Raw genomic sequence first — 27,998 nt, forward strand, 5'->3', positions numbered from 1 at the left:
ACTCTGGCCATTTGGGCTTTGATAATTCTCTTCTCGAAGCTCTGAGCTGGGTATCTGAGGATTAAGTGTTGTCCCTGCATGTAGTCTCCCCAAGGTTTTGATTTTGTTTTCGTTTTTTTTGTTTGGTTTTGTGTGTGGTTTTGTTTGTTTGTTTATTTGTTTTTTTATTTTAAACTTTATTTTTTAAAATGCAACACTCAAGGATTACTACTACTTTGGGGGGGAGAAATAGCCTCGGTTTCTTTACTAGTAAATAATATTTCCTGTTAAGAATATTGTGGTTCTGGGCTGTTACTTGATTTAGGAATGACTAACTGCACTTTTCTTCTGAAGCAATACTTGTGATTATTGTTGACCGAGAGTGGAACTTCGTCTTTCTCCCCCTTTGCATTCCTCCCTAGGGATCTTGGCAATTGGTCTTATTAATGAAGCTCTGGATGAAGGGGACACCAAGAAGACTCTTCAAGCCTTACAGACTCCTGCTGCAAAACTGGAGGGTGTAACACCAACAGTAGCACAGCATTACCAGGATACACTACTTCGAGCCAAGAGAGAGAAAGCACAGGTGAGTGCATTGAAATGCACATCTTGAAAGACGTTTGCATTAGTGTTACTGGTTTCCCACTGATCTTTAAAGTCAGGAATCAAAATTGGCAGTGGAGAGGTGGGCGTTCTGTATACCTTCAACTGATCTTAACCAATCAGTTTGGGTCTTTCTGTACTAGAGAAAGAGATTTCAGCTAACAGTTTGAATCCATGAACTGTGGAGATGTGTATGAGAATATTCAGTGCACATGGTGGCCTGCTACAGCTGAACTCAGGTCCCAAGTGACATATGTGTCTTTTTTGTGGAAAAATAATATTCATCATCTGTTTTTGCAAGGAAATCATGTTCAGGAGTACCGAACTTCAGACTGCAAGTTTTCTGCAAGCTTAAGTATTTTCTTCTAATGTTCTTTGTTAAATGTAGTCTTAGGTATAGTTATGTATGGCAAAAACAAAGTTTCTGAAAGCGGAAAAATTTGTAAAGTGGTAAATTAGAAGAAAGATGTGAAGCAACATACATGCTACCAGCAAAATACATGCTGTTTTTCACCTGATGACACTTTCGTAGCTTATGACTTTTTTGAGCAGATGTTGTCATTAGCCAAGGACTTCTACCTACTTGTACATAGTTTCAGCTTTCACTGACTGAAAGGTGAAGATGAAGAGAGGAAGAGCAGGTAGAGCAAGTTTCATCTTACAGGTATAAGAAAGGATGATGAGTACACGTGTATGTGTACACAAGTGTTTTTTGGGTAGTAGGGATAGAACACTGATTTTTTTTTTTCTCTCATTTATTTACAAAGAAGTAGCAGATGTCTGCTTTCAGTGGCTTGAGAGTGTTTTGGTTTTTTTGGTTTTTTTGGTTTTTTTTGCTCTGGAGCTCATTGCTCTAATAGCAATGCACAATTTTGTATAGAGGCTAAGGTCTAGATTGTGTTGAGCATTTTGTTTTTGACTAAAGATAAACCGGTGTGATGACAATAGCTGAAAACTGTGCAATTCTGATGAAAGTCATTAAGCAGCTTTCCCAGGGGTCTCGACAGGGTTAATGTTCCTCAGGATCCATTTTGTGCTGAAGCATTTCCTCTGGCTGAGTCAGAATGAAACAATGAAATCTTTTTATCCTGTGCTTAAACTTGTCCCAGACTGTGCTGGTAACTTCTGAGTCAGTATGAAATTACCTTATTTAGGCATAAGATAAAGGGCTTCTCCCAGCAGCATGGGAGTAATTCCAGAAATAGAAAGATCGTATTATAAGGTAATAATATGGGGAAAATGAGCACAATCTGAAGTCAACTGTTATGAACTAGTGATTTCTGTACCTTGGGGCTGAGAGGGGTTGTAGTTCACCTGAAGACATTGTTCAGTTGCTTACTTGAATGGGGAGTGCTGTATCATGCATGTTTCTGGTGTAGTCAGGTGAAAGGGAAAAAATCAGTGTGTTAAACTGTGTGTACCTTGCAGAAAGCTTTGCAGCAGTAAAACTAGAGAGAAGCACGAGATGGTTTTGGTAGTCTTCAGGTTGACTTCTGGGGGTAGATAGTACAGTAGAGTTACGGTGTTGATTCTCCCCTACACCCTGGACAGGAGTTTTGGTGTTGCTGGTACTCTTGTGGGCCTGTGTGGCTTTCAGATGAAATCTGCCTGTGAAGGTCATGTTAAGCTCTTGAATGAAGTATCATTTAGCCAAGTAGTTTTAGATCTGCCAAAACAGTGGGGAAAATATGGAAAGCATTTAAGGAAATGTTAATTTTAAGTCTTAAAGCTATTGAATGTTGTAAATAGTGGTTCTTTTGTAGAGTGTGATTATTATTTCATTCCAGAACTAAACATTTCCTGCGTTCTGTTTGCATGAGGAAAGTTGTCAGAGAGATGGCACTTGAGTCTTAGCATTTCTTTCTGTAGTTACCTACAGGAAGCACCAGTGGGTGGGGAGAAGCTTATGCTTGGCAACTGCTGGGTCATTGTTCATTATGTATCTTTTGGGACTTGCAAAACACTTGTCCCTTTCCTCCTCTCAAATTTCTGCCTGTAACATTAGCTCCATTTGGCTGGATTTCCCAGTCAAAATGCAGGATACTGTGTGATCACTGCTCCTTGACAAGCAATCTGTTAAAACAGAGATTTAAAATATGGCTTTGACTGCTGTGTGTGTACACCCATCCACAATACGTACAATGCTTTTTACTTTGCTAGTTTGTACAGGTTTGTGAAGTTTTGCATGCACAGAAATGAACAGCCTGATGTGATATTAGTTACCCAAGGGCTTATTAGTTTCTGCACACAGATGTGCATCGGAAGCTCTGTGTAATCATCTTCTGTTGAAGGACTAACTTCCTGGGAAATCATATCCTCTAAGCTAGTATGCTTTTCGGACTAACTGGTACCAAGTCCCTGGCCTTGTGTTTGCTCAGCTTATTAGAGTGATTCCCACTGATAGAAATTCTTGTTTGTTCTGTTACCCGAGAAGATTTTTGCCTGAGAGAAAGTATTGAGTGTGGTAATGCCACAGAAGTCTCTGCTAGTCACAAATGTACATGATGGCCTTGTGCTGGAGTCAGTTAGGAAGACTGAAATACTTCTTATTCTCTCTGATATGGAAAACTACTCTATTGGCTATTTCTGAATATAGGTTATCTTACTTTGCAAAAAGAGTGATATTTCTCTCCTGGTACTGTATGTTTTTCTTGTTGTATTCTCTTCAGGACACACGGGATGAAACAGCTGTACTTTGGCTAGATGAAATTCAGGATGGGATTCATAAGGCTAACAAGGACACAGAGGAGTCACAGAGATGTAAGTATTATCACACAGTATTGCAGTTAATCCCCACTACCTGCTGAATACCAGTTATTTGAGGAAAAGTTGGGAGCTAGAAATGTCATGTACATGTGGCAAAGGAAACCAAATGAACCTACTGGCTTCTGGTGCAGGTGTGTTTTTTTGAGGAGTGAATGTCAGATTCTTCAAATACTAAATTTCTTCAGCTGTGGGGGGATGTACATTTTTTTCCAGTTTTGCATGTGGCTGTTAGACCACATTACCTCAATGGACAAATCTCTTATTGAATTGTTTGTCATTTGCGACTAATTGTGCATGTCTGTGGACGGTTGGTTAGATGTGAGAGTTCACATGCACAATTGAAATGGTGTCTTCTGGTGAGCATTACCTTTTATTTGCATGAGGTACTGTTGTCTCAATTCTCTTAGGTATTACCAGACAAACACGTGTTTTTTAGAGGCAGACAGTACTTACACGTCAGTGATACTCACCTTTGCTCCTTAACGCAGTTTGCAGGTGGGCTGGTCCACCCATTGTTGCATCCCAGTCATTATAATGATGTTGTTTCTGTCTGCAGAAACAATGAAGTGATTACTGCTCTGATTGTTGAAAAGGCTTCTTTTGAGTTGTGGCTGGTTCTGCCACAAGAAACTGCGTTAACTGAAACAGATGTCATAGGAGAGCTGTAACTTTGTGTGTCAAAAAGTTCTGGTGGTAAATCAGCACCATACTGGGACTTTGGGCACACAAATTACATGCTGTCAGGTGCAGTTCCACTGCACTGGACTGGACTGTACTGAAGAGGCCTGTATAGTGCAAGTTGTCTAGTTGGTTTTTTTTTTTTGTATTACATGTTTATGTACACTTAAAATTTGCATATCTTACATACACCCCACCTATTAGGGTGAGTTCTTGTTGCCGTGCTCTGTTCTGCCATTCTGTGCTTGCTATTAGCTACTGAGCCACTGAACTAACCTGCTTCCTGGTGTTATCCAAGTCTCCTTAGGAATTCTGGCCATTAATGAAGCAGTAGATCATGGTGATGTTAGCCAGACCCTGAGTGCCTTGCGTTCACCTGATGTTGGGCTGTACGGAGTCACTCCAGAATGTGCTGAGACGTACCAGCAAGAACTGTCAGAAGTCAAGAAAAGGGCAGCAGGTACACCTTAAGTAGATAACTTACTGAAATAAATGCAAGATTATTGTACGTGGAATTGGAACCAGAGGTAAAAAAGCCCCTGGGAAGAAATCTTGTTGTAGATGGCAGTTGTGGATGCCTTTTGAAATAGGGGAGTTTTTTTTTCAAAAAGAGTGTGTGAATAGTATAATGTTCTCCACATGTAGAATGTGTTGTGTTTAGGTAGCTCTCATATGAGGTCGTTAGGGACTCAGGAACGTTCCTTTCCTTGCTTGGAGGAAGAAGAATCTGGAAAGTAGATTTCCTGGTTGTAACATTTGTATGTGTGAAAGGTAAGACACTTGTCAGCTTTTCAGACTTCTAACTGCAGTTTCTGCTCTTAGGGGGCAATGGCAGTGAGTGGGTGAAACACTGGGTGAGAGGAGGCTATCATTATTATCATAACCTGCGGACCAAAGAGGGAGGATGGGATGAACCAGCAGAATTTGTGCAAAATGACACTCAGCTGTCGCGGGAAGAGATACAGGTAGAGTAGATTAACACATGCTCTTTCTCTCAAAAGTTGATGTTTGTACCATTCCCAGCCTTAATGCAGCTCTAAGATAGAACGCTTCAATGCCATAGTCATGTTAAGAAGCTTAGTAACCCATTTGATCGACTAGGCATCATCAGATTGTGGGTGTCACAACTCCTTGTACTATTTCAGAGAAATTTATCCTGTCACTAAAAGAGTACAGGACCATGATGTTGCTGGGTTTTTTTTGAAAGACAACTTCGGAGTTTCTTGTAAGCACAATGTGGAAAGCTGATGTAACATCTCTTTTCTTGTATTTCCATTTTCTTTTTCTGGCTCCTCTTCTTAACATAACATTAAATCAGAGCACCATATCCGGAGTCACTGCAGCATACAACCGAGAGCAGTTGTGGCTTGCGAACGAGAACCTGATTATGAGACTTCAGGCTTGCTGTCGAGGGTTTCTTGTTCGCCAGGAATTCAACTCAAGAATGAATTTTTTGAAGAAGCAAGTCCCAGCAATCACTTGCATTCAGGTAGCGACACCCTTTAATTCTGTTTGGAACTTGTACTTTGCTGTGGTTTTCTGTACACAAGCTTATTGACAGTTTCTCTTCATTTCAGGTAGTTGACAGCACACAATTGTCTTTGCCTTGTATTTTAAATTATCCAAAACCATTTCCTTCTCGCAGTGAGTTTTGGTGTATTATTTGCTTTTAGGTGTCATATATAATCAATCCAATGATCACATAGAATTGGAGAGAGAAAAACTTGTTTGAGGAGGCTTTACCAATTATTTTTTTACACATTTCAGTTTTTTGGGAATAAGGCAATATGAAGTGTGTTGTATGTGCTCATGGTGATAATACTGTGAGATGCATTGCTGCTGTGATTCGTCATGAATTCAAGAGAAACAACGTGGTTTTCAGTATTCTTGAGTAAAATGCTGTGATGGTTTGAGTGTCTTTCCTGCTGTGAGATAGGATTAGGAGGAAGAAGGCAAGCAGGCCTAAACTTAAAGGTACAAAGGTAGATTTATTAACACACACTAAAGAAATAAGAAATAAGAATCAAAATAAATTTTTTAAAAGACTCTTCCTCCCCCATAAACTGTTCACTTTTTCACAAACAACATAAAGAGACAAAGCTGGTATTTTCAGTCAGTTTCACCATTTGAAAAATAATCTGTCATCAGTTCTTTGGGAGAGAGGTCTCTCTTAGAGTCCCATGGAGACATTGTCACAAGAGAAGCAGTCCTCTGGTGGCTCCCATGTCGCAAATCTGCAGCCGCCCAAAAGAAACCTCTGCAAACTGTGAAATCCCATGCATTAGCAGCCTTTCCTATGGCTTCATATGGGCCTATCAGCTTATTAGGTGTACTGCTTAAGGATGCCTCTTTTAGTATAAAACAAAGGTTCTCTTCCTCTGTCTCTAAAATCACCTTCGTCTCAAAAACTAGAGATCTCCTTTTTCCCTAGGAGCAAAGGGCTTCATATCACTTTTTCTTCCTCTGTACAAAATTCTCCATTAAATCTCAGTTATATCAGTCCACAACTTTTAACTAGTGTCATACATCCTCCCCAAATAGCATTCATATGTTACAGGAAATTTAACCCATTCTCCATGGTTTCACAAGAGAACTCCAGCTGATGAAGCAACTCATCACTCCTTTGTCCCACTTAGGACTTTCACTCTCTCTTCACTGACTTCATGCTGCGTCTTCTCCACGTTCACTCTGTCCCTTTCCTCCTTACTCCGAGAAGGATTAGTGCTCCAGAAGTTTCATTTTGTAAAAGAAGGAGTTAATTTCTTTTCCCCAGGCCTGCAGTGGTCATTGGATCTCTGCCGGGCAGCAGCAGCTAGGATTTCAAAGCGATGCCAACGATGCCAACAGGGGAGGCTCAGAAATGGCGGCCAGGGTCTCAGTAGTTAGGTAGGCTGATGGATGCCTCTCCCTCCACCCCTTGGTCTCATGGAGTGGACCTGGAGCCGGCCAGGGAAAAAGCAGAGCCCTGCCGGGCCGCGTGCAGGCCCCGGGAGGGGCCGGTGGCGGAGCTCGGCCAGCGCAGCCGTGCTCAGAGCTGCAGTCAGGGGCTTGGCAGAGGTAAGCAGCAACCTCCCCATCCCCTTGTTGGCAGTGGGGGGAGGCCCAGCTGGCCACCAGCCCCGAGGGGCCACGCGGCGGAGCGGGACTGGCCCTGTTACCTGTTCCGAGGCAGGAAGGAAAAGGGCTGTTTCTCAGGATTTCCCGATTATTGAGCCTGTGTGTTCACATAGACGTATCCCTTTCTAATTGGTTTGTCAAGCTATAACTTCCTGAAAAAATCACTTCCTGGCCAAACCACGTCAAATGCTTATCTTCATATTTGTCCAGGGATTTGGAGGATTGAGGACCTGAAAGAGGCGGTAGGTTAATTCAGCATAAAACTGGGTGCATTTACAGGACAGGAGCAAAAAAATTATTTCTGTGGTGTTGTAACTGAAATGCGTGCAAATAAAATAGTTGCTTTGCACGCTATTACCATTTTATTGTTTCAGCAGTATATGTCTATTTGTTTCTGCCTGAGTAGCACATACTCTGCCTGTATATTTAACAAAACCTCCACAGCCACTCCCAGCTCAGTAAAATTGCACTCTGCCCCTTTAAGTGTAGTCCATCCCCTTGCCTGACTTCCCTTCCCAAGGGTCAGTGATGGTGGGTTGGCTGGGAAGGCTTAAAACGTTACATTATTGTTCTCACCAGCAGCAGCAGCTAACACATCATCCTCATGTAGAACGGTTTCTGTCAACTTGACTGTTTCACTTTATCCTTCACCCCTAATTATGCTTCAGGAGGCCCAGGCTCTTCATGGGGTAACTTCAAATCTCTGGTGATTGCAGTTGGAAAATAGTTGATGCTTCACACAGTGTATCTCTTGATAAAACAAGCATGTCTCCTTCATGTTTAATTTAGCCGAGAGGCTAAATGAAAGCTGAGGAACACAAAGAAGCTCAGATTTGTAATTACTCCTGTTTAATTAGAAAAGTAAAGTGAGTGTTCTATTTTCAGTCTCAGTGGCGTGGCTACAAGCAAAGGAAGGCATATCAAATCCGTTTGGATTACCTACGTGCACAAAAGGACCAAGTAGTAAAGGTAGTGCAGGTTCCCTGCTGACTTTCTTGGTAAACCTTTGGGGTAGTGAACTTCGTAGGTAAGGTTTCTATCTGAGTGTTTTGATTACCCTTCAACAGATTCAGTCAATGACCAGGATGTATCAAGCCAGAAGACGTTACAGAGATCGTCTACAGTATTTCAGAAACCACGTAAGAGGCTATCTTGTTAAATTTATTCTGTACCTGACTCTGGTACTCTTTCCAGAATGATGTCAAGTGCTTTTTTTGTGTCTTAAATCCTAGATTAATGATGTTGTAAAAATTCAAGCATTTATTCGAGCAAACAAAGCACGAGAAGACTACAAAACCCTCAGTAAGTGTTGACAAGAGGATAAAACTGATGTGCCTTGAATCTCTGTTTTTGAGGGATCATAGATTCATAGAAGAGATTCCCCAACTCACTCTGCCTGTCTCCATAGGAGAGATGCTGCAGCCCCCTGATCATCTTTGTAGCCCTCCTCTGGACTTGGTCCTGCAGCTCCACATCCTTCTTATTATGTTGAGGGCCCCACAGCTGAATACATTACTCCAGGTGGGGGCTCATGAGAGTGGAGTGGTGGAAGAGAATCACCTGCCTTGACCTCCTGACCACATTGCTTTGGATGTAGCTCAGGATGCAGTTGGCTTTCTGTGCTGCAAGTGCACGTTGCTGGGTCATGTCAAGCTCCTTATCAACCAGTATGACATTGGCTGTGTGATCTAAAATATCTAGACAGTTTTGAGGAGCAATAAGGACAAAGTTGGTAGGGCAGTGCGGGGAGTAAGTAGTTCTTGTGGCTGAAGGAGAACTTGATTCTAGATGTTTTTTGGTTTGTTGGTTTGGGTTTTGTTTTTTTTTTTTCCTGCTGAAAAATAGAACTATAGCTTTGCAGTTAGCTCTGACAGTGTGGACTACCCTATGCTACAACTGACTTTATTCTTGATTTACTTCTCTTACAATTTTCTCAAAACAGGAAAATCGAAATGTCTGAAGCTGTTTAGACATGATGGTACTAATTTGGCTCTGTGTGCTCCTTGATGTGCTGTTTAAACATGGATAAGGCATATATTTACTTCTGTTTGCCATCCCCTAGTGTTGTCTGTTTTCTTGCCTATTCTTAGTTAATGCTGAAAACCCACCTATGGCTGTGGTTCGGAAATTTGTCCACTTGCTTGATCAGAGTGACCAAGATTTTCAGGAGGAGCTTGAGCTAATGAAACTGCGTGAAGAAGTTGTAACCTTGATCCGATCTAATCAGCAACTGGAAAATGACCTCAATCTCATGGACATCAAAATTGGTTTGCTAGTGAAAAACAAAATTACACTGCAGGTAAGAAATGCGTTGTTGGGAGACCAGCTACACATTGAATTGAGTCCAGTGGTAGTTAGCATGGAAAGCTCCTGGCCTCAGATGTCAGTTGCTCAGGCCCAGTGGAAAATGTTTCCCCAGACGAAGTTTTTACTCCCAGTATGTTCTTAGTCCATTCCACTAATTTAGTATGTATCCCTAGAAGGAAAACCATAGGAGAAGAAACAAGCCCTGAAGCTAAACAAGGCTATCTTGATCTAATGAATGTGACTGGTTTTGCATTTAAAGGCTTTGAGACTCTTTTTGATTGTGCCTTTGTGGTTAAACAAGTCACGTGCTGCAAGCTTGCAGCCAGGGGGGTGATTTTGGAGGCAGGAGGCACGTTTGTGCCACTTGGTTGCATGTTGGTTAAAGGAAGCCCCCTCTATCTAAGCTTTGCTGGTGTGATTGATTTCCCCACCCCCTGCCCTGAAAAAAAGGCTCTTGCTGATACATAATTGTCTTTTCTTCAAGCTGAAGTACTGGTCAGCTTTTCGTGTGGTCCTGGATTCGTTACACTAGGCTTCTCTGAGTGCAAAATCTCAAATGGTGTAGTGGAATTTATCTTAGAAGGAAGCTGCAGTGGTTGGGCTGATGCTTGCAGTGAAAAGTGCCATTGCTGTCAGAGTATGTGGAGGTAGTGAGCTAGCTGAATATGGGAAAGTATTTTTAAACCGTAAGCCCAGTTTAAAAATGGAAAACATTTTCAAGTGTCTTCAGAATGCTACCACCTCTGATAGTAATTGCTACCAGGAGTGACTAACCCTTCTAGGGTTTCAGACAAATTCATAGCCAGGAACAAAGCAGAACATGTACTTCCAGTTGGAGAAACTGCTGCCATAGCAAATAATGCTTCACTTTAATCGCCTCAGGCATTCCTTGACACTGCATTTCCGCATCCAAGAGAAGTGGCTCAGATGCAACTGTTTTCCAGTATTGCTTGTTAGAAACTTCTCAGAGTGAAATCTGTATCTGTTCTTTCTTTCCAGGATGTTGTTTCTCATAGCAAAAAACTTACCAAAAAGAACAAGGAACAGCTCTCTGACATGATGATGCTGAACAAACAAAAGGGAGGTTTGAAAGCACTGAGCAAAGAAAAGAGGGAAAAGTTGGAAGCCTATCAGCATTTGTTCTACCTGCTTCAGGTATGCAACTTCTTATGCTGCTCGGTAACCTTTTGTTGTGGAAGGTTATATGTCTTAGCACAGTGTTTGCTTACGCACTGTAGTTGTCATACAAGCAGTAAGGACGGAAAAGACCTTTAAGATAAGTCCAGCCAGCAACTGTTTTGAGCCATCTTAGTTTTTAGTGCCAGCAGCAGGGACATGGCTCACTAAGTAATCTTTCTTGTTGTTGTAGACCAACCCAACCTACTTGGCCAAGCTGATTTTTCAGATGCCTCAAAACAAATCCACAAAGTTCATGGATTCTGTCATCTTCACACTGTATAACTATGCATCCAATCAAAGAGAGGAATACCTGTTGTTGCGACTTTTCCAAACAGCACTGCAGGAAGAGATCAAGTATGTGGTAGCCTATGGCACATTCTTGCTGTTGAGTCGGTTTTGGCAGTTCCTCAAATGGAGGCCATTTTCATGTTAAGTCTAGTGCTTATATGCTGATAATGCTAATCTGTCCATTCATTGTCCTGTTCCCATTTCATATCTGTTAATGTAATCTATAAAAGAAGAATCGAGTATGTCCATTGAAGATGAGGGCTTTTCACTTCAGTCAAGATTTCACTGCTCAACATGGCAGCTGCTTTTGATCTGATGCAAAGTCATGCTGGAATTCAGTCTAATCTCAATTCTCTGATGTCTCATTATAAATATGTCCAACAAACTGCAAACTCAGGCTTTACAAGCCAGGAAGAGAGCTAAATCTAATTTCTCTGGATTTCCAAAAGCTAATGAGTCTGAAATCTCTGCTGTTTGGCATTTCTATTTCCTGTAAATGTTAGAAACTCTGGCTGTCCTCAGACCTGTTTTTTTGGATTGGTTAGGCCTTAGGAGCTCAGTGTTACATGTCTTCAGTTCTTTACAGTGCAGAGTGGCACAACTTGCTGTGAGGAAGAATATGCAATGAAATTTTTGAGGAACTTCCCTTAAGCATTTTTGGGAATGCTTTTTAAGCATGAAGATGTTCTATGCCCTGAAACAAATAACTTCTAAAAACCATGTGTTTCCCCTCCCTGCCCCGGTCTCCCCTCTGAGTCAAGCTTGGAACAGTAGTCCAGGGAAGTGTAGATAGTGACAGAATTATGGATACCTCAGATTTCACATAGATTCTTTCTTCTTCAGATCAAAAGTAGACCAGATACATGAAATTGTGACTGGGAATCCTACTGTTATTAAAATGGTGGTAAGTTTCAATCGTGGTGCCCGTGGTCAGAATGCCCTGAGGCAGATCCTTGCACCAGTTGTGAAGGAAATCATTGATGACAAGTCACTTAATATCAAAACTGATCCTGTGGATATTTACAAGTCTTGGGTTAACCAGATGGAATCTCAAACGGGAGAGGCCAGGTATGGGACCTGTTAATACTGTATTTTTCTAAACATCGCTTAGCTGCTTTGCATTGCTCAGTTAATCATTCAAAGTCATCCTTGGCTCCACTGCATGCATCTGTCCAACTGCTTGTGTCATCCAGACAGCTTTCATCTGAGAGTTCTGAAGTTCATATTCTGCTTATGGTGCTGAGTGTATTGAACAGGAATGTCATTAGGTGATGGAAGAAGAAATGTTCTTTCGTGTTTTCCTATGTTAACTTGATAGTTAGCTATGAGACGCCCTCTAACCTAAAAGAATGTATAGTAAGAAAATGTATTTGGGAATCACTTCCATGTCAGTACACGTTCATGTCATGCGTGGCCTGTGCAAACAGGTACTTTTTGCGAGCACACAAAGCTATTCTTGCTGGCAGAAAGCATCACATTGCAGTTCTCTTGGTCCTAACATCTTTCTAATTGATATCAGCAATTGATGACAACTGTATTGAGCTATGTGATTTTGTGTCGTTCTAGTTTCTTTTTCTTCGGCAGTTGTGATTTGCTAGAACTTGATTCTGTTGTGTTACTGGGATTTTTTAACCTACTTAAAAAAAAAAAAAGGAAAAGCCATACAGATGAATGAGTTCCTCCATATCTAAAGCAATCTGCAGTCATATACCTTTGCACACTTCATGCAAAATTCTGGACATCTTAAAACTGCAAGTGAAGATGTGTGTTCAGATTAGTCTCTGTTCATGAGATTTAGGATACACCTTTATGAATCACCAGCTTCATCTGTCTTTATTCACTGGAATACTATGCAATAGTTTCAGCTGATGGAAGAAAAAACCTGTTCCTTCAGCAGCATGTTATATTGATTTTATGGGTGCTGCTCTAGCTTCTGCTTGCATCCAAGTTTTTATTTCTTAATACCCAAATGCAAGCTTTTTTTTTCACCAGTTTTCAGTCTGAAGTACCGCTGTGTGTTAGGAGTAGTGCTTTTTTCCTAGTGTGCATGCTGTAAAAAAGATTCAGTTTTGAGTTAGCTGGGTCTTTCTCTCCGTGGCCATTGCAAGGGAAAGTAAAGGAAGTAAAAGCAAAAGAATTTCAGCTCTGATGGTGCCAAACAGGTTAATTAACGGCGGTCCATGTCTTTTGGCAGTGAAGTGAATATAAGCATGTTTCTGTGTCAGGCTATACGTTCTTGAAGTGTACTAGTTTGAGTAATACTCTCCTTTTATATGTCTGACTTTTTCAAATAGTAAATTGCCGTATGATGTTACGCCTGAGCAAGCCCTGAGTCATGAAGAGGTGAGGACGCGCCTGGATGCCTCCATCAGAAACATGAGGACAGTGACAGACAAGTTCCTGTCTGCCATTATTAGTTCAGTGGACAAAATCCCGTGAGTCTGATGCACCAGTGTTGTCCCTGAAAAGTTGCTGCCATCTTCATGCTTGCAGCCGTCTTATTTGACTTTTTCTTTCTCTCAGTTATGGAATGCGTTTCATTGCCAAGGTCCTAAAAGATTCCCTGCATGACAAGTTTCCAGATGCTGGCGAGGATGAGCTTCTGAAGGTGAGGGTCTACGCGCCTTTGTGAATAATTGTCAGCCAGATAGGCTGTGGCAAGCACACCTCACTCTTCTCTCTCATTAGGTGTATGTGTGGAGAGGCGCACATGTAAACCTGTTCATTTACCTCTACAGACAGAAAATATTTCACGTCAGGCTATTGCTGTTAGCTTCATACACATCACTTGAGGTGTCATACATTGTTTAGGAGGAGGTATCCTGATGCTACTGTTTTGCTTTTAGTATCTTGGGCATTTGGACCTTTAGGTTTCTTGACCTGGGGTTTACTGTTGCTCCTATAAAGTAAACCTTGGGTTAACTAGTGTAATCACAGCCTGCTGCTCCTTCCTTAAAGAGACGAGTTTAAAAGTCTGTATGCAAAATTCTGATATTCCTAATGCCCCATCTGTAACACACTAGGATATTTTGACTGCAATATGTAGAGTCACTTCCCATGATGCCTAGTCAGTTCTGTATTTTGCATTTCAGTTCATTTGGAGAACTAAAAGGATCCTATTATTAGTTGCACTTAGCTGACTAGTGTTGGGGTTTTCACTGAAATTTCTTTGGTTTCATGGCTGTTGGTAAATTGTGAATTTATGCCCATGAATGCTTTACTTTTTCATACGATATGGTTTGGTTATTAGGATACTTGACAGCGTCTCTTTAAGCTTCTCTGCCTCTGCTTCGTTACAAAATAATTATCAATCTGAATGCTGTTTTCTTCTCTCTTCTAGTTCTGTGCTTTCCCATTCTGAGACATCGGTTCTTTCTATGCAGGTGAATTAATTTCTTCCATCTGTAAATTTAGGTGGAAAACAGCAGGTTTTGTTAATCCTCATGGAAACAATGTATCTATCCACATGAAAGTCAAAACTGCAGTTGTGTGTGATAGCTACTTGTAGATTTTTTTTTTTAGCATTCGAAGATTGCCATATAATATACTGTGTTTTTTTGCCTCGCAAGTTCAAATGTCATTAATTCAACCTCTTTCATGGATGTTTTTTTTTATTTTTACTGCCAGCAAACGTCTTGACTGTTAATAGACAGCAGAATGGTAACATCCCACGGCATAATTTGTGAGAGTACAGCAGAGGCTTGCATAAAACACTTGTCAAAACATGACCTCACTGAAACCGGTTATTAATTTCTGGGACTGTTTAGTGATGGCTAGGTTTTTTCTCAGTGTTTTCAGCTGTTTGTTCAGACCCCAATCTCTTCTGCGCATATAAGTGGCAAGCAGGTGAAGCCAAGATTTAGTGACCTGGCCTTCTCTGCAAGTGAGCATGTGGTGAGAGAGCTTTTGCTTTAAATGAGCATAGTGACTTATTGGCTTTACATTGCCAGAATTACTTTAGGCAAAATTTCCAATACAGATTAGAAGAATATTGTTAGCACATGGATGATGTGATAATCTCTATTTGTAGTTCTTTGAAATGCACTGCTGCTCACATTTCACTACGTAAATTGGATTTTTGAAGTATCAAATGCCATTTGTTTTCTGTACTTCTGGTTTTCTTACTTCTGGATTAAATAATTTCTCACTAACTAGGGATCTGTGCCTAAATTTCTTGCTGGCTTATAGAAGAAAGCCTTTATTCTGAAAGAGAAAAGGGCTTTGGGCAAGAAATGGAAAGTAATTTTCTCAGTATAACTTCCTGGTGTGCCATTCTTCCTCTTTATTTTTGCTTTGTCAGAGATGGCAGCCAGTGCTGCATGCTTCTTTAAAAATCAGCTCTTGTTCCATACTGAAACTTCATTACCAGATTCCTCTGTACCATGGTCATTCTGCCCTCTGATAGGCTAACTCAATTGCAATTAATTCTCCTGACAGACTGTCTCTTGCTCATATCCGTAGTTCATTGGTAACTTGTATCTCCTGTCCATACATTTTTTAAGTTGGAGTTCTAAGTCTTTACACATGGGAATATCTGCTGCTGTGTTGTCCTGTGACTGGAAATGCTCAGGCTTTCTCTGTGTTGACCTCCCTATTGCATCTTTATGATGTTTGCCTTTTTTATATACACTAGATTTTTGGGATGGCATGTGCTTCTACGCAGCAGAACCTTTGTCTTGGGAAGAGGCTTACAAGGAAATAAACTAGCAAAACACAGAGTAGTTTCAATAAAATTCAGTTGGGTCCTGTACTGTTGTTTATTAATGCATTTCTTCTCTCTTTCCCAGATTGTTGGCAACTTACTCTATTATCGTTACATGAATCCAGCCATTGTTGCACCAGATGCATTTGACATCATCGACCTTTCAGCTGGAGGTCAGCTGACGACAGATCAACGCAGAAACCTTGGTTCCATTGCAAAGATGTTACAGCATGCTGCATCCAATAAGATGTTCATGGGAGACAATGCTCATCTAAGCATCATTAATGAATACCTATTGCAGTCATACCAAAAATTCAGGTAGAAGACCATAGCTAATTAAGCTGGGAAGTTTGCCAGAGGGTAACATTGGAAGTAAAAGGGAAAATAGTAAATTTAGAATATGGAAAATTCTGTCAAATATACAGTCTGTTAAAAAGATGAGATTTCACTCCAGACTACCAAAAGCATCAGTGACAATGGCAGATAAAATGTGTACCTGGAATTTATGAACAGTGCATTGTATGTTAATGAGATTGCAAAGTCAAGAGTTTTGAGTGTCCAGGATAAAGGTTGCTTTTGCATGAACCTCTTATGGTGCTTTGGACATGGACAACCAGAATGGACATACATTCTTCCATCCTGTGTGAACCCTGGTTCCACATGAGAATCTAGTGGTGATCAGGAATAAAGCAGGTTGGCATTTAACTATTCCTGTAGTTGAAGTAAGCTTTTGTTCAAGAATTGTCATCTTATGTATCCTGTATTTTGGAAAAAAGGTAACCAGAGGTAGTTGAGGGCCAAAGATGATCATGCAGTGGGGGCAGCAGAACGAGGTCACTGCAGCCAGTTCTGTCACTTCTGAAAATGAGCAAATGTTAACATGGCCAGTATCAATGATTGAATTTACTAGGTTGCTTCTGATGTGTTAACTAAAGCTGACAAACTGTAGTATGCCATACCGTACCATAGTTTAAAGGGGAGAGTCTGTGCTTTTGAATGTCATGGGGATTGTTATGGGGAAGTAATACTCTTGACATAGCACATGACTCTCAGAGTCATACTGACTGTTCTCTCCGTCTTTGTTCTAAAGACGTTTTTTTCAGGCCGCCTGTGAGGTTCCTGAATTGCAGGATAAATTTAATATTGATGAATATTCAGACTTGGTGACTCTCACTAAACCAGTAATTTATATTTCTATTGGTGAAATCATCAATACGCACACTGTAAGTATACATTAGTCGTAGTTGCTCGTTATAAGCCAGTGTTTGTGAAGAAAATGCTGCTTCTGTCTGAAACACAAAGGTATCGAATACAAGGCTGAAAGTTGTCATGATTGTAGTTTGTGAGAGCTTGTTGACTTACAGAATCAAGTGATTTAGTTATTTCACTAAATTTCTTTGGAAAGCATTTGAGTATGTCATCATATTGGCAGAGTTCTGAATGTTGGCATTGCTGATTTGGAGTTCAGTGACTTTCTTCTAAAAGATACCAGCCTAAAGTAATGAAATTTTACTGTCTAGAAGAGGATGTACTGTTAAAATATAATTGTTTTTTCTGTTCATCTAGTTGCTCTTAGACCATCAAGATGCAATTGCTCCTGAGCACAATGATCCAATTCATGAGCTGCTGGATGATCTCGGAGAGGTTCCTACAATTGAGTCCTTAATAGGTGGTCTAGTTTGTTCTGCTAACGTAATATGTGGTGTTACCTTAAATGACCTGAAGTGCAGTAAAGGAACAGTAAGAAATCATCACAGGTTATTTGTGAGGATGTGCTCTAAAAAGAAGCAGCAGATTTGTTGCAGTATCTTTTCTCTGCATAATTTACTGCCCTGAAAAAAACACGGGTTCTTTCTCTTCTCCCCACCCACCTCACCTCATCCCACTCTAGAAGTTTCGAGAGGACAGATGGATATTGACGTATATTCTTTGTTCCGTTACACTGGAGCCGTTTCTCTGTCCTTGTCTGTGTTACACCTTGTTTGCAAAGATCCCTTCTCCTTTCCGGAGATCTGTAGGTGTTCCTTTCAGTGTGTGGTAATAAATGTATTAAATAGCATGTGTTGCTTTAAGTGTCTTTGCTATGTGGATAAGTAACATTTTTCCTCTCCTTTAGAGGTTTGTTTTTTTGTTTTTTTTTTTTTCAAAAGAAAAATAGAATTTTATCTTCTTCCAGTTGGGGGAAGAAGGAGCTAACACTACTAACCTGTGAAACTCTTCTGGAAACCTGAGCCACAGTTTACTGCTTCAGGATATAACACATGCTGGAAAGATGCACAAGTTTTTCTCCTTCGTTGGTTTCTATGTTGCAGTTATTTGAAGTTTCTAGTCTAGCAGGGGGGAGGGAGGCAAACCAGGCACAGTTTTTGGAGAGGATGCTCTGACAGCAAACACCTTGAAACTGCTTGATGAGAAAGGTTGGAACCTTCTAAAGGAGTGATTGCAAGCACATTTTCTTCCAAGCGTTAGCAAAGAACAGAATGTAGGAAGCATTATCTGAACAAGAATAGACCGTGGGTTTAGCCAGAACTTGCCCTCCTTCCCCATTTCATTTCTCCTGTGTACTGTGGCTGATATGTCAGTGGTAAATCTTTCTGCAGCCCTTTAAAAAAATGGGGGGGGGGGAAGGTACCAGCAGTTGTTCTGGTGAAATTTTGTATGCAATTGGAGCAAGGAGATTTCTTTTTGATGGGATAGCTTACTTTGTTTGAGAGATGATGACAAGCTTGGTTGCTAACAAGGGCTTTGCTCTTAGCTTGACTCATTCATTTTGATGAGGACATGGACATACGGGCATCATCACATTTTTGTTTCTAAAGTACTTTCCGCAGTTCAGCCACTCTTTCCGTGAGATACTGAGATACAGTGTGGAATACACATAAATCTTCAAGGCATGTGAAGTAGTGATTTTGTGGTTCTGTTCTGGCCAGTGCATTCCCCCAGACTTGTTATGAAAACGTCTGTAATATATTCAAGATGATGTCTTTAAAAGTTGGTTTGGGTTTTGACATGTCCTTTTGACAGTATAGAAAACAGTCAAGTTTTCCTGTGATTTGTTATGTAGGGAAAAATTACCAAGAAGGTAAAGAATGTGACGTAATCTATAAATTCTCTCTGCTTGGCAGGGGAAGGTTCTGGCAATGTCAATGACCCCAACAGGGAAATGCTAGCAAAGACTGAGGTTTCTCTCACACTCACTAATAAATTTGACGTTCCTGGTGATGAGAATGCAGAGATGGATGCAAGAACAATTCTGTTGAAGTAAGTGGGGGGGAGCCGCCTGGTATGTTACTCAAAAGAAGGAGCAACTGGAACTTTTAACAGTTTATCTACATATGAAAATAGGACAATTAAAGCATAATTTAAAGAAATGTGTGGGGGCTGTTACTCCAAATACTCTGAGATTGTAGCCATGTCCTTTTCGTGGCATGACTTTTAATTGATGAAGACTAATAGCCTTTTTGAGAAGCATAGGTCTTACTACCCTGATGGAAAGAGAGCAGTGGACTGTCAGGGATTTTATTATTGCCAGAATCTTTGTTCTGGAAGACTTTTTACTGATAGTGACTCTTGGCTAGTTTTAAGCAAATCCCTGTCGCTGAGTATGCATAGAGCGGTGACCTGACATTCAAATGCATGTTTACCTCCTCTGATGCATTCCTGCTCAGATGCTATATAGTTTAATTGAAAAATCTTTAATTGAAAAATCAGCATGTACTTGGCCTAGGCAGTCAAGTGATCTCCCACAAGAAAATTTTGTCTCAAAAAATAACCTTAACCAGACTTCTTAAAAGATACATCAGTATTTTGCTATCCACCAGACGAAGGTGACTTTGATTTCAAAAGTAAAGATTTACCAGCTGCACTGGTAGTCGTTTAAGTTGTGGATGATGAGGAAGGTGTGTGCATTAAGCAGTTTGTGTGATCCCAAAAATAATTCCAGCCTGACTGCAGAGGTGCTGTTTGGTTTCATTGTGCGGCTTAAGGACAGTTTCAGAGTGGACACTGACTGTGATTAAATCTCAGCTCAAGTCAAGGAATGACCCTGTGTATCACCATACTGGAGTTGAGCTCTGCCTTGTCTCCCATAAGAAAATAATCCTTTGGAGTTTCTCGATACCTGTTACAGATCACTGAGGCATGCTCATGGATGGATAATATTATAGAGCCTTTCTGGTTGCACAAATGGGTTGTGCTACTACCTGCTTTATCTTTCACCTTGAATGCAGTTTCTGTGGTCGACGTGACAGTGCTGGGGTTACCTTGTTATATACAGGGCAGCATTCTTGCTGTTTGTGGGAGTTTTGGGGAGCAAGTTGTGCATATTTCAGAGAGGAACCTTTTGTGGAACTGGTTTCCAATAATGCACTGTCCAACAAGTAAAGTGCTTCTCAGGATTCTGGTCTGGTTTAGCCTATGACTACTTGGGTGTGCATCCAGTAATAATCTGACTTCAGATAAATCACTAACATTGGTATTGTTGCAGAACAGAAGAGTATTAAAGGTCTTTCTGTTTAAAATTTTTTCTCCTATTTGCCTTGATATCTTTGCAGCACAAAACGTTTAATTGTTGATGTAATCCGCTTCCAGCCAGGGGAGACGCTGACTGAAATTTTGGAAACATCGGCTACCGCAGAGCAAGTATGATGCTGTTTATCTGTTTAGACTAGGAAATCATCATCCATCTAGATATATGTGCATATATGTGGAACTCTCCGTTTATGTATTGCAGTGAAGCTGTCTTCACTGATGATGGAGCAGGGTGTAATGGTAATCAGGAGGATGTACAATGGAAGTAAATTGTATGTGTGAATCTTATTCCTGCAGTAGTCGCTAGAAACTGTTTATGTAGAAGACCATTTTAGATGATAGGTAGGCTTCTCCTGTTTCCCACGTGTAGAATGTGTTCATCAAAATGTATTAATTCGAGTCAGTACAGGAATTGCCAAGCAAAACTCTTTATCCTGTGTTATGCCAGAGATCAGACAATCTGTTTCTGCTTCTTTTTGTTGCCATAAAATTGATCTGCTTATGAACTTGCAGTTTTTTGTTCTCCTAGGAAGCAGAGCATCATAGAGCTATGCAGAAACGGGCCATTCGTGATGCTAAAACTCCTGATAAGATGAAAAAATCTGTCTCTGTAAAGGAAGATGGCAACTTGAATCTCCAAGAAAAAAAAGAAAAAATCAAGGCAGGCCTGAAGAAGTTGACAGAACTGGGACCAGTGAATGCCAAAAATAAATACCAGGAACTAATCAATGACATTGCGAAGGTATACCATTTGAAGGTTTCCTAGTAATCACAATGGAGTTTTCCCAGTTTGCAGCTTTGTGAAACTGGCATGAGTTTTCAGGAGGAGAGTAAGGTTTTTAGTAGCTAATTTATAGAGAAAAATCATACCTTTTGTTGCAGCATATCCACCTCTTGGTATGTGGTGAAGTCCTTTATTTTTATCCAACATTTCTGTTCTCTCAAATGACCGTGTTGCCAAGGTCTCAGGTACTTTAAGGAAAAACCTAGTAGCTTGGAAGGGAAATCCTGACGTGTGATGTCTTTTTCTGCTCCATTTCACTAATTTAAGTAGTGCCTCTACAAGCCTATTCACACAAGGAAGCTTTGCTCATAACTCTAAGACACCCTAACTGTTATTTTTATTTAAATGTGCCTGTTTAAGAATGTCTAAACAATAAGGGGGGCGGCTGTGAAAGACTTACAGAAGAGATCCTGTACTGTTGTATTGTGCTATAGTGATACAGTGATATTTTATATCACGTTGTTTACCGAAAAACTATTTGGGAAATATTATGTAAGTAAACCAACTAAATAATCGCCTTTTGGGATCTGATAAGAATTAATTGTACTATAGGTAATATGTGTCACAAATTAAAGTAGCAGTCAATTAATGTAGTGTTTTCTTGTGTAGATATTAAGGCAAGTGATGCTTAGAGTCTGACTAAGAAAGAAAAAATAATGAAGTCTGTGTGCTGCTATGGTTGTAGTGCTTGATTTGTAAGGTACTTTCCCTACCCAATGCCGGCAAAATTGATGCGTTTATATCATGGGCTTTCACGCCTACTCTAGTCATCGCAACTAGGACAGAACTGAGGTTTGAGAAAGCCACAAAAGGTGCAAGCATACTGCTGTGTAGAGTTGATTAGCTCCACAAATAGAAATTATTCTCACAGAGAATAAGCTGTGACACTTAAACTGGGGCAAGTGCAAATGAGCGCTCAAGCCTGTAGCATGAAGCAAGACTAAGCAAAATCAAATGGTGTGTTTCAGGTACTCAGTGGCTCTGGGACTGAGTACCTGGAAAGCTCAAAATGACCGTTAAGTCTCTGCCTGTTTTTCTCTGCGGTGTAGGATATCAGAAATCAGCGAAGGTACCGTCAGAGAAGAAAGGCGGAGCTAGTGAAGCTGCAGCAGACATACAGTGCCTTGAACTCCAAAGCTACTTTTTATGGAGAACAAGTAGATTATTACAAAAGTTACATAAAGACCTGCTTGGATAACTTGGCCAGCAAGGGCAAGTAAGTATCTTGGAACCGTAGAACCATAGAATGGTTTAGGTTTGAGGAGACCTTTAACAGCCATCTAGGTCCCACCGTCCTGCCATGGGCAGGGACACCTTCCACTAGACCGGGTTGCTCCAAGCCCCATCCAGCGTGGGCTGGAACAGTTCTGGGATGGGGCAGCCACAGCTTCCCAGGGCAGCTTGTCCTGGGGCCTCAGCACCCTCACAGGGAAGCTGTTGACTGCAATTCTTTGAGTGCAACCATCCAGTTGAGTCCTTATCCATCGAGTGGTCCATCTATCAAATCCATGTCTCCAGTTTAGACGCAAGGATGTTGTGTGGAACATTGTTGAATGCTTTTCACAAATACAGGTAGATGATTCTCCGTCACTTTTCCCTCATCCAGAAATGGTGTAGTAACCCCTTCGTAGCAGGTCACCAAATTGGCCAGGCACCTGAGTGAAGGTATATTGGCTGTCACCAATTACCTCCTTGTTTTCCATGTATCTTAGCATAGTTTCCAAGAGGATTTTGCCAGTCACAGAGGTGTGACAGACTGCATCTTCCTTATTTTCCCTTTCCAATTGGTAGGATCTTCATTGGACTGCCACATTTTCTCATATATGATGGATAGTAGCTTAGCCACTAATTCCCTGAGGACCCAGAGACACATCTCATCAGGGTCCGTGGACTTGCACACTTTCAGGTTCCTTAGATGGTCTTTAACCTGATAACCTGGTTCCATGGTCCTAGAAGTGCTTCCTACAAGAAAGCCTGTGTTGCTAAGAGGAACCGTAATGCTATCTGCTCAAAGCTCCTCATCCAAGCTCTTTCCCACAGCGATAGTTCTAGCGAAAGGGTCTCAGCAGCAGTAAGAAAATACAGGGAGATGTCCTTGCCATGAATTTGGTCAAAAAGACAAACCTGAAAGACTTTTTGGTCCCTTTGGGAGAAGAGAGTGCAGAGTCCAGTGGTATGAAGCTTGTTGTCCACATATGCACTTGCTGCTCAGTCAGTCTGTCCTGTCATCCTTAAGAACAGAATGTGAAAATAACATAGTTACCTGCAAGGAAGCTCTTGATCACAAATTGACCCCTTTTATGCCAGATGAAGTCAGCTCTTGTAGTGCTAGGCAATTCAGATTTTCGCAGGGGGGGAAGTGTTGTCTTCTTCAGTCAGATGTGAGCATGTGAGCCCTTTTCATTTGCAGCATGAAAAGCAAGGTTTTGAGTAGTTTCAGCTTTCTCCATGTAAGTTATCATTAGAGCCCATTCTGCCTAATGAGAGATGGTATTGCTTTTAAGGAACTACCACATGGTTATGTTTTGGGTGGGATTTTCTGGAGAGTTTCGGTTGGTTGGTTGTTGGTTTTTTGGTTGGATTTTGTTTGGTTTTTGTTTATTACTACTATTATTACTGCTATTATTTTCCTGTTCAAATGTATTGGTAAATAGTAGAAAATTAAAGATCGGATCTGAGCTACAAGTGCTCTGTAGGTAAACTGACTAGTAGAAGTACATCGTTATCTGTCATTAGTCATAGTTCATTAGCTGTGCTGATTCTATCGCCTCTTTTAAATAGGACTGAAAATTTACTGCTCATAATATCTTTACTTGTTTGAGTGACCTTCTAATTTGTTTGGTTTGTCTTTTTTCCCCAGAGTCTCCAAGAAACCCCGAGAGATGAAAGGCAAAAATAGTAAAAAGATTTCTCTGAAATACACAGCATCTCGACTTCATGAGAAGGGAGTGCTTTTAGAGATTGAGGACCTGCAGGGTAACCAGTGAGTATCTTTTTTAAACTCTTTAGAGCTAAATAAGCTTTTTGGAGGAAAAGGAAAATAGGTATGCTGAATTCTTATCTTTTTCTTAGAACTAGTCTAGGTCCTGATCGTGGAGGACCAGAAATTTTGAAATTTGTTTGAGGTTGTGTCACACTGTCTTGCAATTTTGTTCTTGGAATTCTAGTGTTATTGGTGGACTTAGCTATTTAAGCTAGAGAAGTTGTTGTGATGACCTATGGTGGCATCCCTAGGGCCAAGAAACCTTGCATAGTGATCACTCTTCAGTTCTCTTTTTCTGATTGAAGCCAAGCAATTTTTTGATTGAGAAGTGTAATGTGATTTAAGCATGACATCTGCTTTCCCCCAGCCCCTTCTCTGTCACCCCCCCAGTTATGGAAGGGTACCTTCTTGGGGGAATTGTTATTATGGTTAGTAGCTTTCATTGTTGAAAAATCAGCTTAATGCTAACTTAAATTTCTCCAGCTGTAGTTTTAGAAGCTGTCATGTTTTGCGTGGAATATAGAGAAGCTGGGTGTTACTGGAATTTTTTCAACTCTGAATCATACTTTGTACTCGGTGCACTTAATGAGGCATGAATGTATAGCATAAAGTAGACTGCTTAGGTTGTACAAGCTAAATTAAATTACCCTGTTTCCTGCTGTGCTTGTGTGAAGATGTTATTTACCAGACGTAGGATCTGTTAGGCTTTTGTTCAATGTTGCATTGAGTCTGCTTGGCTTTATGGGCTCATTTCAAATGGGGATAATAGAATAAAGAGTCAAGAATAGAATTCTTAGAAATTTATCTTCACGTTTCATCTCATATATTCCCTCCATGTGATTTTTCATTTCTCAAATTTCATAGGTTTAAAAATGTGATTTTTGAAATCAGTCCAACAGAAGAAGTAGGAGATTTTGAGGTTAAAGCAAAATTCATGGGTGTACAGATGGAAACCTTTATGTTACATTATCAGGTAAGAACTGTCCTATTTAATTGTGTCATGTAAGTTCCCCTTGCCAGACTCTTCATCCAAGTCGCAATGGCATGTTTTTTGCCTAAACAGCCTGAAAAATGCTCTCAAAAATAACCCATTCATTGCAGGCAAAACAGATGCAACATGTGCAGGGGATCCAAACTGCTTTTTGTTTCTTCGCTAATGAAAGCCTGATGTTGGTCTATGTTCTTAATTATGTGTACACATACACAAAACAAACGCTTGCCTTTTCAACCATTTCCTGCTACAGCGGAGAGCTTGGGAGTCTGTGGCAGCAGTCACCTGGGCTTGTGACCTTGGGAGTCTGTAGCAGCGGTCACCTTGGCTAAGGGCTTCAGCCAGTCATGATGTATCAGTATTCTTTCTGCTGCACTATGCTTACCCCTTTCTTTCCAGTTCTTAGGTGTCCTTCTTAGGTGTCAGCCTTTACTTAGGCCACCAGAACAGGCGTGCTGACTGAACTTTTCTCAAACGATTCCCTGTTCTTTTTCTCATGCCAGTAGTGTTACACCTGGTGTCTCTGTCCCTTTTTTCCACATCTTTGCCCACCCCCTGTCCATCTTGGTGTTTATTGGGTTTGTTAGTTAGCGGAAGACTCAGCCTCTCAAAACAGATTGTGTGCAGGAACACCTTGCATTGCAGTTAGTCCATGCCACCTAACCGGCTGCTGGGACGGACAGCTGCCTCTCACCTTTCGTTTGCTTTGAGGACTCCCCTAGTTTGTTCCGGTCCTAATCCGTCAGAGCTGGTCATGAGCTTGTTGGTTCATGGGGACTACCCAAGGTTACTCGCTACTCAGGCACAAGATTTACTATACCACTATGCCTCTGTAGAAGTGCTTTGCAGGTAAAGCAGACGTTTTCAGAGGACAGCAACAAGGGATAAACATCACACGCGTACACCCACATGCCCACACCTACCCGCCTCATTTACCTACAGGAGTGGGATTGTTGAAAGAATTTAATCGGTGAGGTGAAATCAGTGCAGGTGTATTGCTGACAAAGCAAAGTATAACTAGAAATACTGCCTACGTAAACACCTCAGAGACTGAATCGACATCATATGCAAAGTGACTGAGATGCCATTTCTTTTTGTGCCCTAGATTGAAGTGCTGTAAGCTGCTTCCGTGAGATCTGTGGCAATTAAAGCTTTCAGAAAGGGACACTCTGGAATATTGTGATGTTTGATTGGTGCATGGTAGAATTAGGCACATAGGAAACCTAAATGTTCTAGATGCTACAGCAATTTTATGGCTACTGTGCAAATGACAAGGCTGGAGATGGCTAGATCTGAAACTTGGATTACTTAGAATGGTCTTCTATTTTTGCTCTCTTTAGTAATTTTTTTTTTTCTAAAACCCACTGCTTAAATGTTAAATGCCTTAGAATGAGTATTTTTTACCCAGTATGAGTGGCTCTTTAATGAGTCTCTCATTTTTCTGTCATACAGTGTGTGCTTTTTTATTGATATTCCTTAAGATCCTACTGTACTATTGGGTCTTTTATATTCCCTATAAGCTCTTGAGGATTCCTCACTCATTAAGGTATTCTCTTTGGCAGGATCTCTTGCAGCTGCAGTATGAAGGTGTTGCTGTCATGAAGTTGTTCGACAGAGCAAAAGTGAACGTCAATCTTCTGATCTTTCTTCTGAATAAGAAATTTTATGGGAAGTAACCGACCTCTGCCAGCAAGTTTGTGAAAGGATAGATGGATAGAAACCTGCACGTACAACTTTTTATAATGTAGTAATGTACCAGTGTATTCCCACCATGTGCTAATTGTATCAAATGTATCATGAAGGAGGATTAAGAACATCTTGGGAATTGACAGCCCTGATTGAGTCTTCAGGGAGTTGGTGTCTTGTTTATTTATAATGTTCAACCTTGAAGATCCCCTTTAAAGAGGTTATTTTAGAATGTATTTTTACATGGGTATGGGAATGAAACTAATATTAGAGTATACTTAGGCCATCCGAATGCTTAATTTGCCTAATCGTGTGCTTTGTTGAGGCTTGAATTCTTGTTGCCTGTGCAGAGAGAAAGCTGGCACTGTATAGAGGTCTGTTAGCCTCTCCCTGAGAGCCAAAAAAAGGGTTGCTGGTGGTATTTGGACTCCAGTTATTCTTAAGCAACGATAACCAATATAAAACATGGTCAAGGTCCAGGTTATTCGTTCATTTGCAAGCCTGCATTGGTAGAGGTGGCAGCGGCCAGTTGCCAAGATTAGAACTACTGTGGTCAGGGTAATCAGTAGGCATCATAAATGGTTACTGAACTATTTCACTGAACTGTATCACATGCGTGATGATGTACTACAGCCACATATAGTAGCTTTAGTGTCTCATTTTTCTTGATTTGCTTCTGTTTATCACACTGTAGTAATTTACAGGTGCCCCCTTAAATGGAGGGACTGTGGAATGTATTTACTAGGGCTTATACATAAAAAGATTTTTGTGGAAGGGGAGGGTAGCTGAAAAAATGCCTTGTGACACATTAACTTTCTATGTTGCTTGCAAAGCATTTGAAATGTAAAATTCACTTTTTTCCAGTTTAGAACAATGTTATAAATATCTGTGTCTGATACAAGAAATGTTAATTTTCTTTCTCGGACGAGTCTGTAGGCAGAGCCCATCTCAAGTAGATTAGCTTTTAAAAAGTTAATTTTGTCGAGCTACACTCAAGTTCCCGTTTCTTTTATTATTTCGTGGGGGTTTTTGTCTGTGCTTTTTCACAGTGGTGGTGGTGCTGGCTGTTCTGCTATATCAAATAAAAATGCAGTGACTTAAAAAATATAATCTGACCTTTAAATTCATTTGCTTTAGCTGTTCCCCTGGGTTTTTTTCTTAAGTTTTTTTTAAGCGATATATCTCCTGCAAATTTCAAGTTGGCCTGCTTGTTCAGGTTACTGTTCAGCATTTAAATGGACTGTTTGATCTACACTGAGGCAGTTCTTTCAGCTTAGATCTTTTTTTCTCATGAAAGAACACTCCTTGTATTTGGAATGGCTGTGTCACTGAGTATAACTTTTCTACAGTTCTCTTGGAAGGAAATATGTAAGCTTGCTGGTGTTTAGACTGTATTTAAACATAC

The 27,998-nt window shown here is 40.7% G+C and overlaps 1 protein-coding gene across 5 annotated transcripts in view; it reads left to right on the forward strand.

Moving 5' to 3' along the window:
* IQGAP1 (IQ motif containing GTPase activating protein 1) overlaps positions 1-27,703 on the forward strand; it is a 58,186-nt gene extending 30,483 nt beyond the window's left edge. For all 5 annotated transcript variants that reach the window (XM_066196380.1, XM_066196381.1, XM_066196382.1 and 2 more), the window contains 24 exons: positions 402-565; positions 3,252-3,342; positions 4,325-4,486; positions 4,849-4,991; positions 5,345-5,515; positions 8,029-8,112; positions 8,211-8,282; positions 8,376-8,445; positions 9,234-9,442; positions 10,450-10,605; positions 10,820-10,983; positions 11,761-11,985; positions 13,212-13,352; positions 13,441-13,525; positions 15,705-15,937; positions 16,710-16,842; positions 17,186-17,288; positions 18,745-18,880; positions 20,173-20,260; positions 20,679-20,891; positions 21,983-22,149; positions 23,794-23,916; positions 24,781-24,889; positions 26,470-27,703. In XM_066196380.1, coding sequence (XP_066052477.1) covers positions 402-565; positions 3,252-3,342; positions 4,325-4,486; positions 4,849-4,991; positions 5,345-5,515; positions 8,029-8,112; positions 8,211-8,282; positions 8,376-8,445; positions 9,234-9,442; positions 10,450-10,605; positions 10,820-10,983; positions 11,761-11,985; positions 13,212-13,352; positions 13,441-13,525; positions 15,705-15,937; positions 16,710-16,842; positions 17,186-17,288; positions 18,745-18,880; positions 20,173-20,260; positions 20,679-20,891; positions 21,983-22,149; positions 23,794-23,916; positions 24,781-24,889; positions 26,470-26,583 — 3,356 coding nt within the window. In that variant the 3' untranslated portion in view covers positions 26,584-27,703. The remainder of the gene's footprint in view (positions 1-401; positions 566-3,251; positions 3,343-4,324; positions 4,487-4,848; positions 4,992-5,344; positions 5,516-8,028; positions 8,113-8,210; positions 8,283-8,375; positions 8,446-9,233; positions 9,443-10,449; positions 10,606-10,819; positions 10,984-11,760; positions 11,986-13,211; positions 13,353-13,440; positions 13,526-15,704; positions 15,938-16,709; positions 16,843-17,185; positions 17,289-18,744; positions 18,881-20,172; positions 20,261-20,678; positions 20,892-21,982; positions 22,150-23,793; positions 23,917-24,780; positions 24,890-26,469) is intronic.
* Positions 27,704-27,998: the final 295 nt, after the last annotated feature.

Source organism: Chamaea fasciata, unplaced genomic scaffold, assembly GCF_029207755.1.
Source record: "Chamaea fasciata isolate MVZ Bird 193981 ecotype frontalis unplaced genomic scaffold, bChaFas1.0.hap1 SCAF_14, whole genome shotgun sequence".
Classification (NCBI taxonomy): Eukaryota; Metazoa; Chordata; class Aves; order Passeriformes; family Sylviidae; genus Chamaea; species Chamaea fasciata.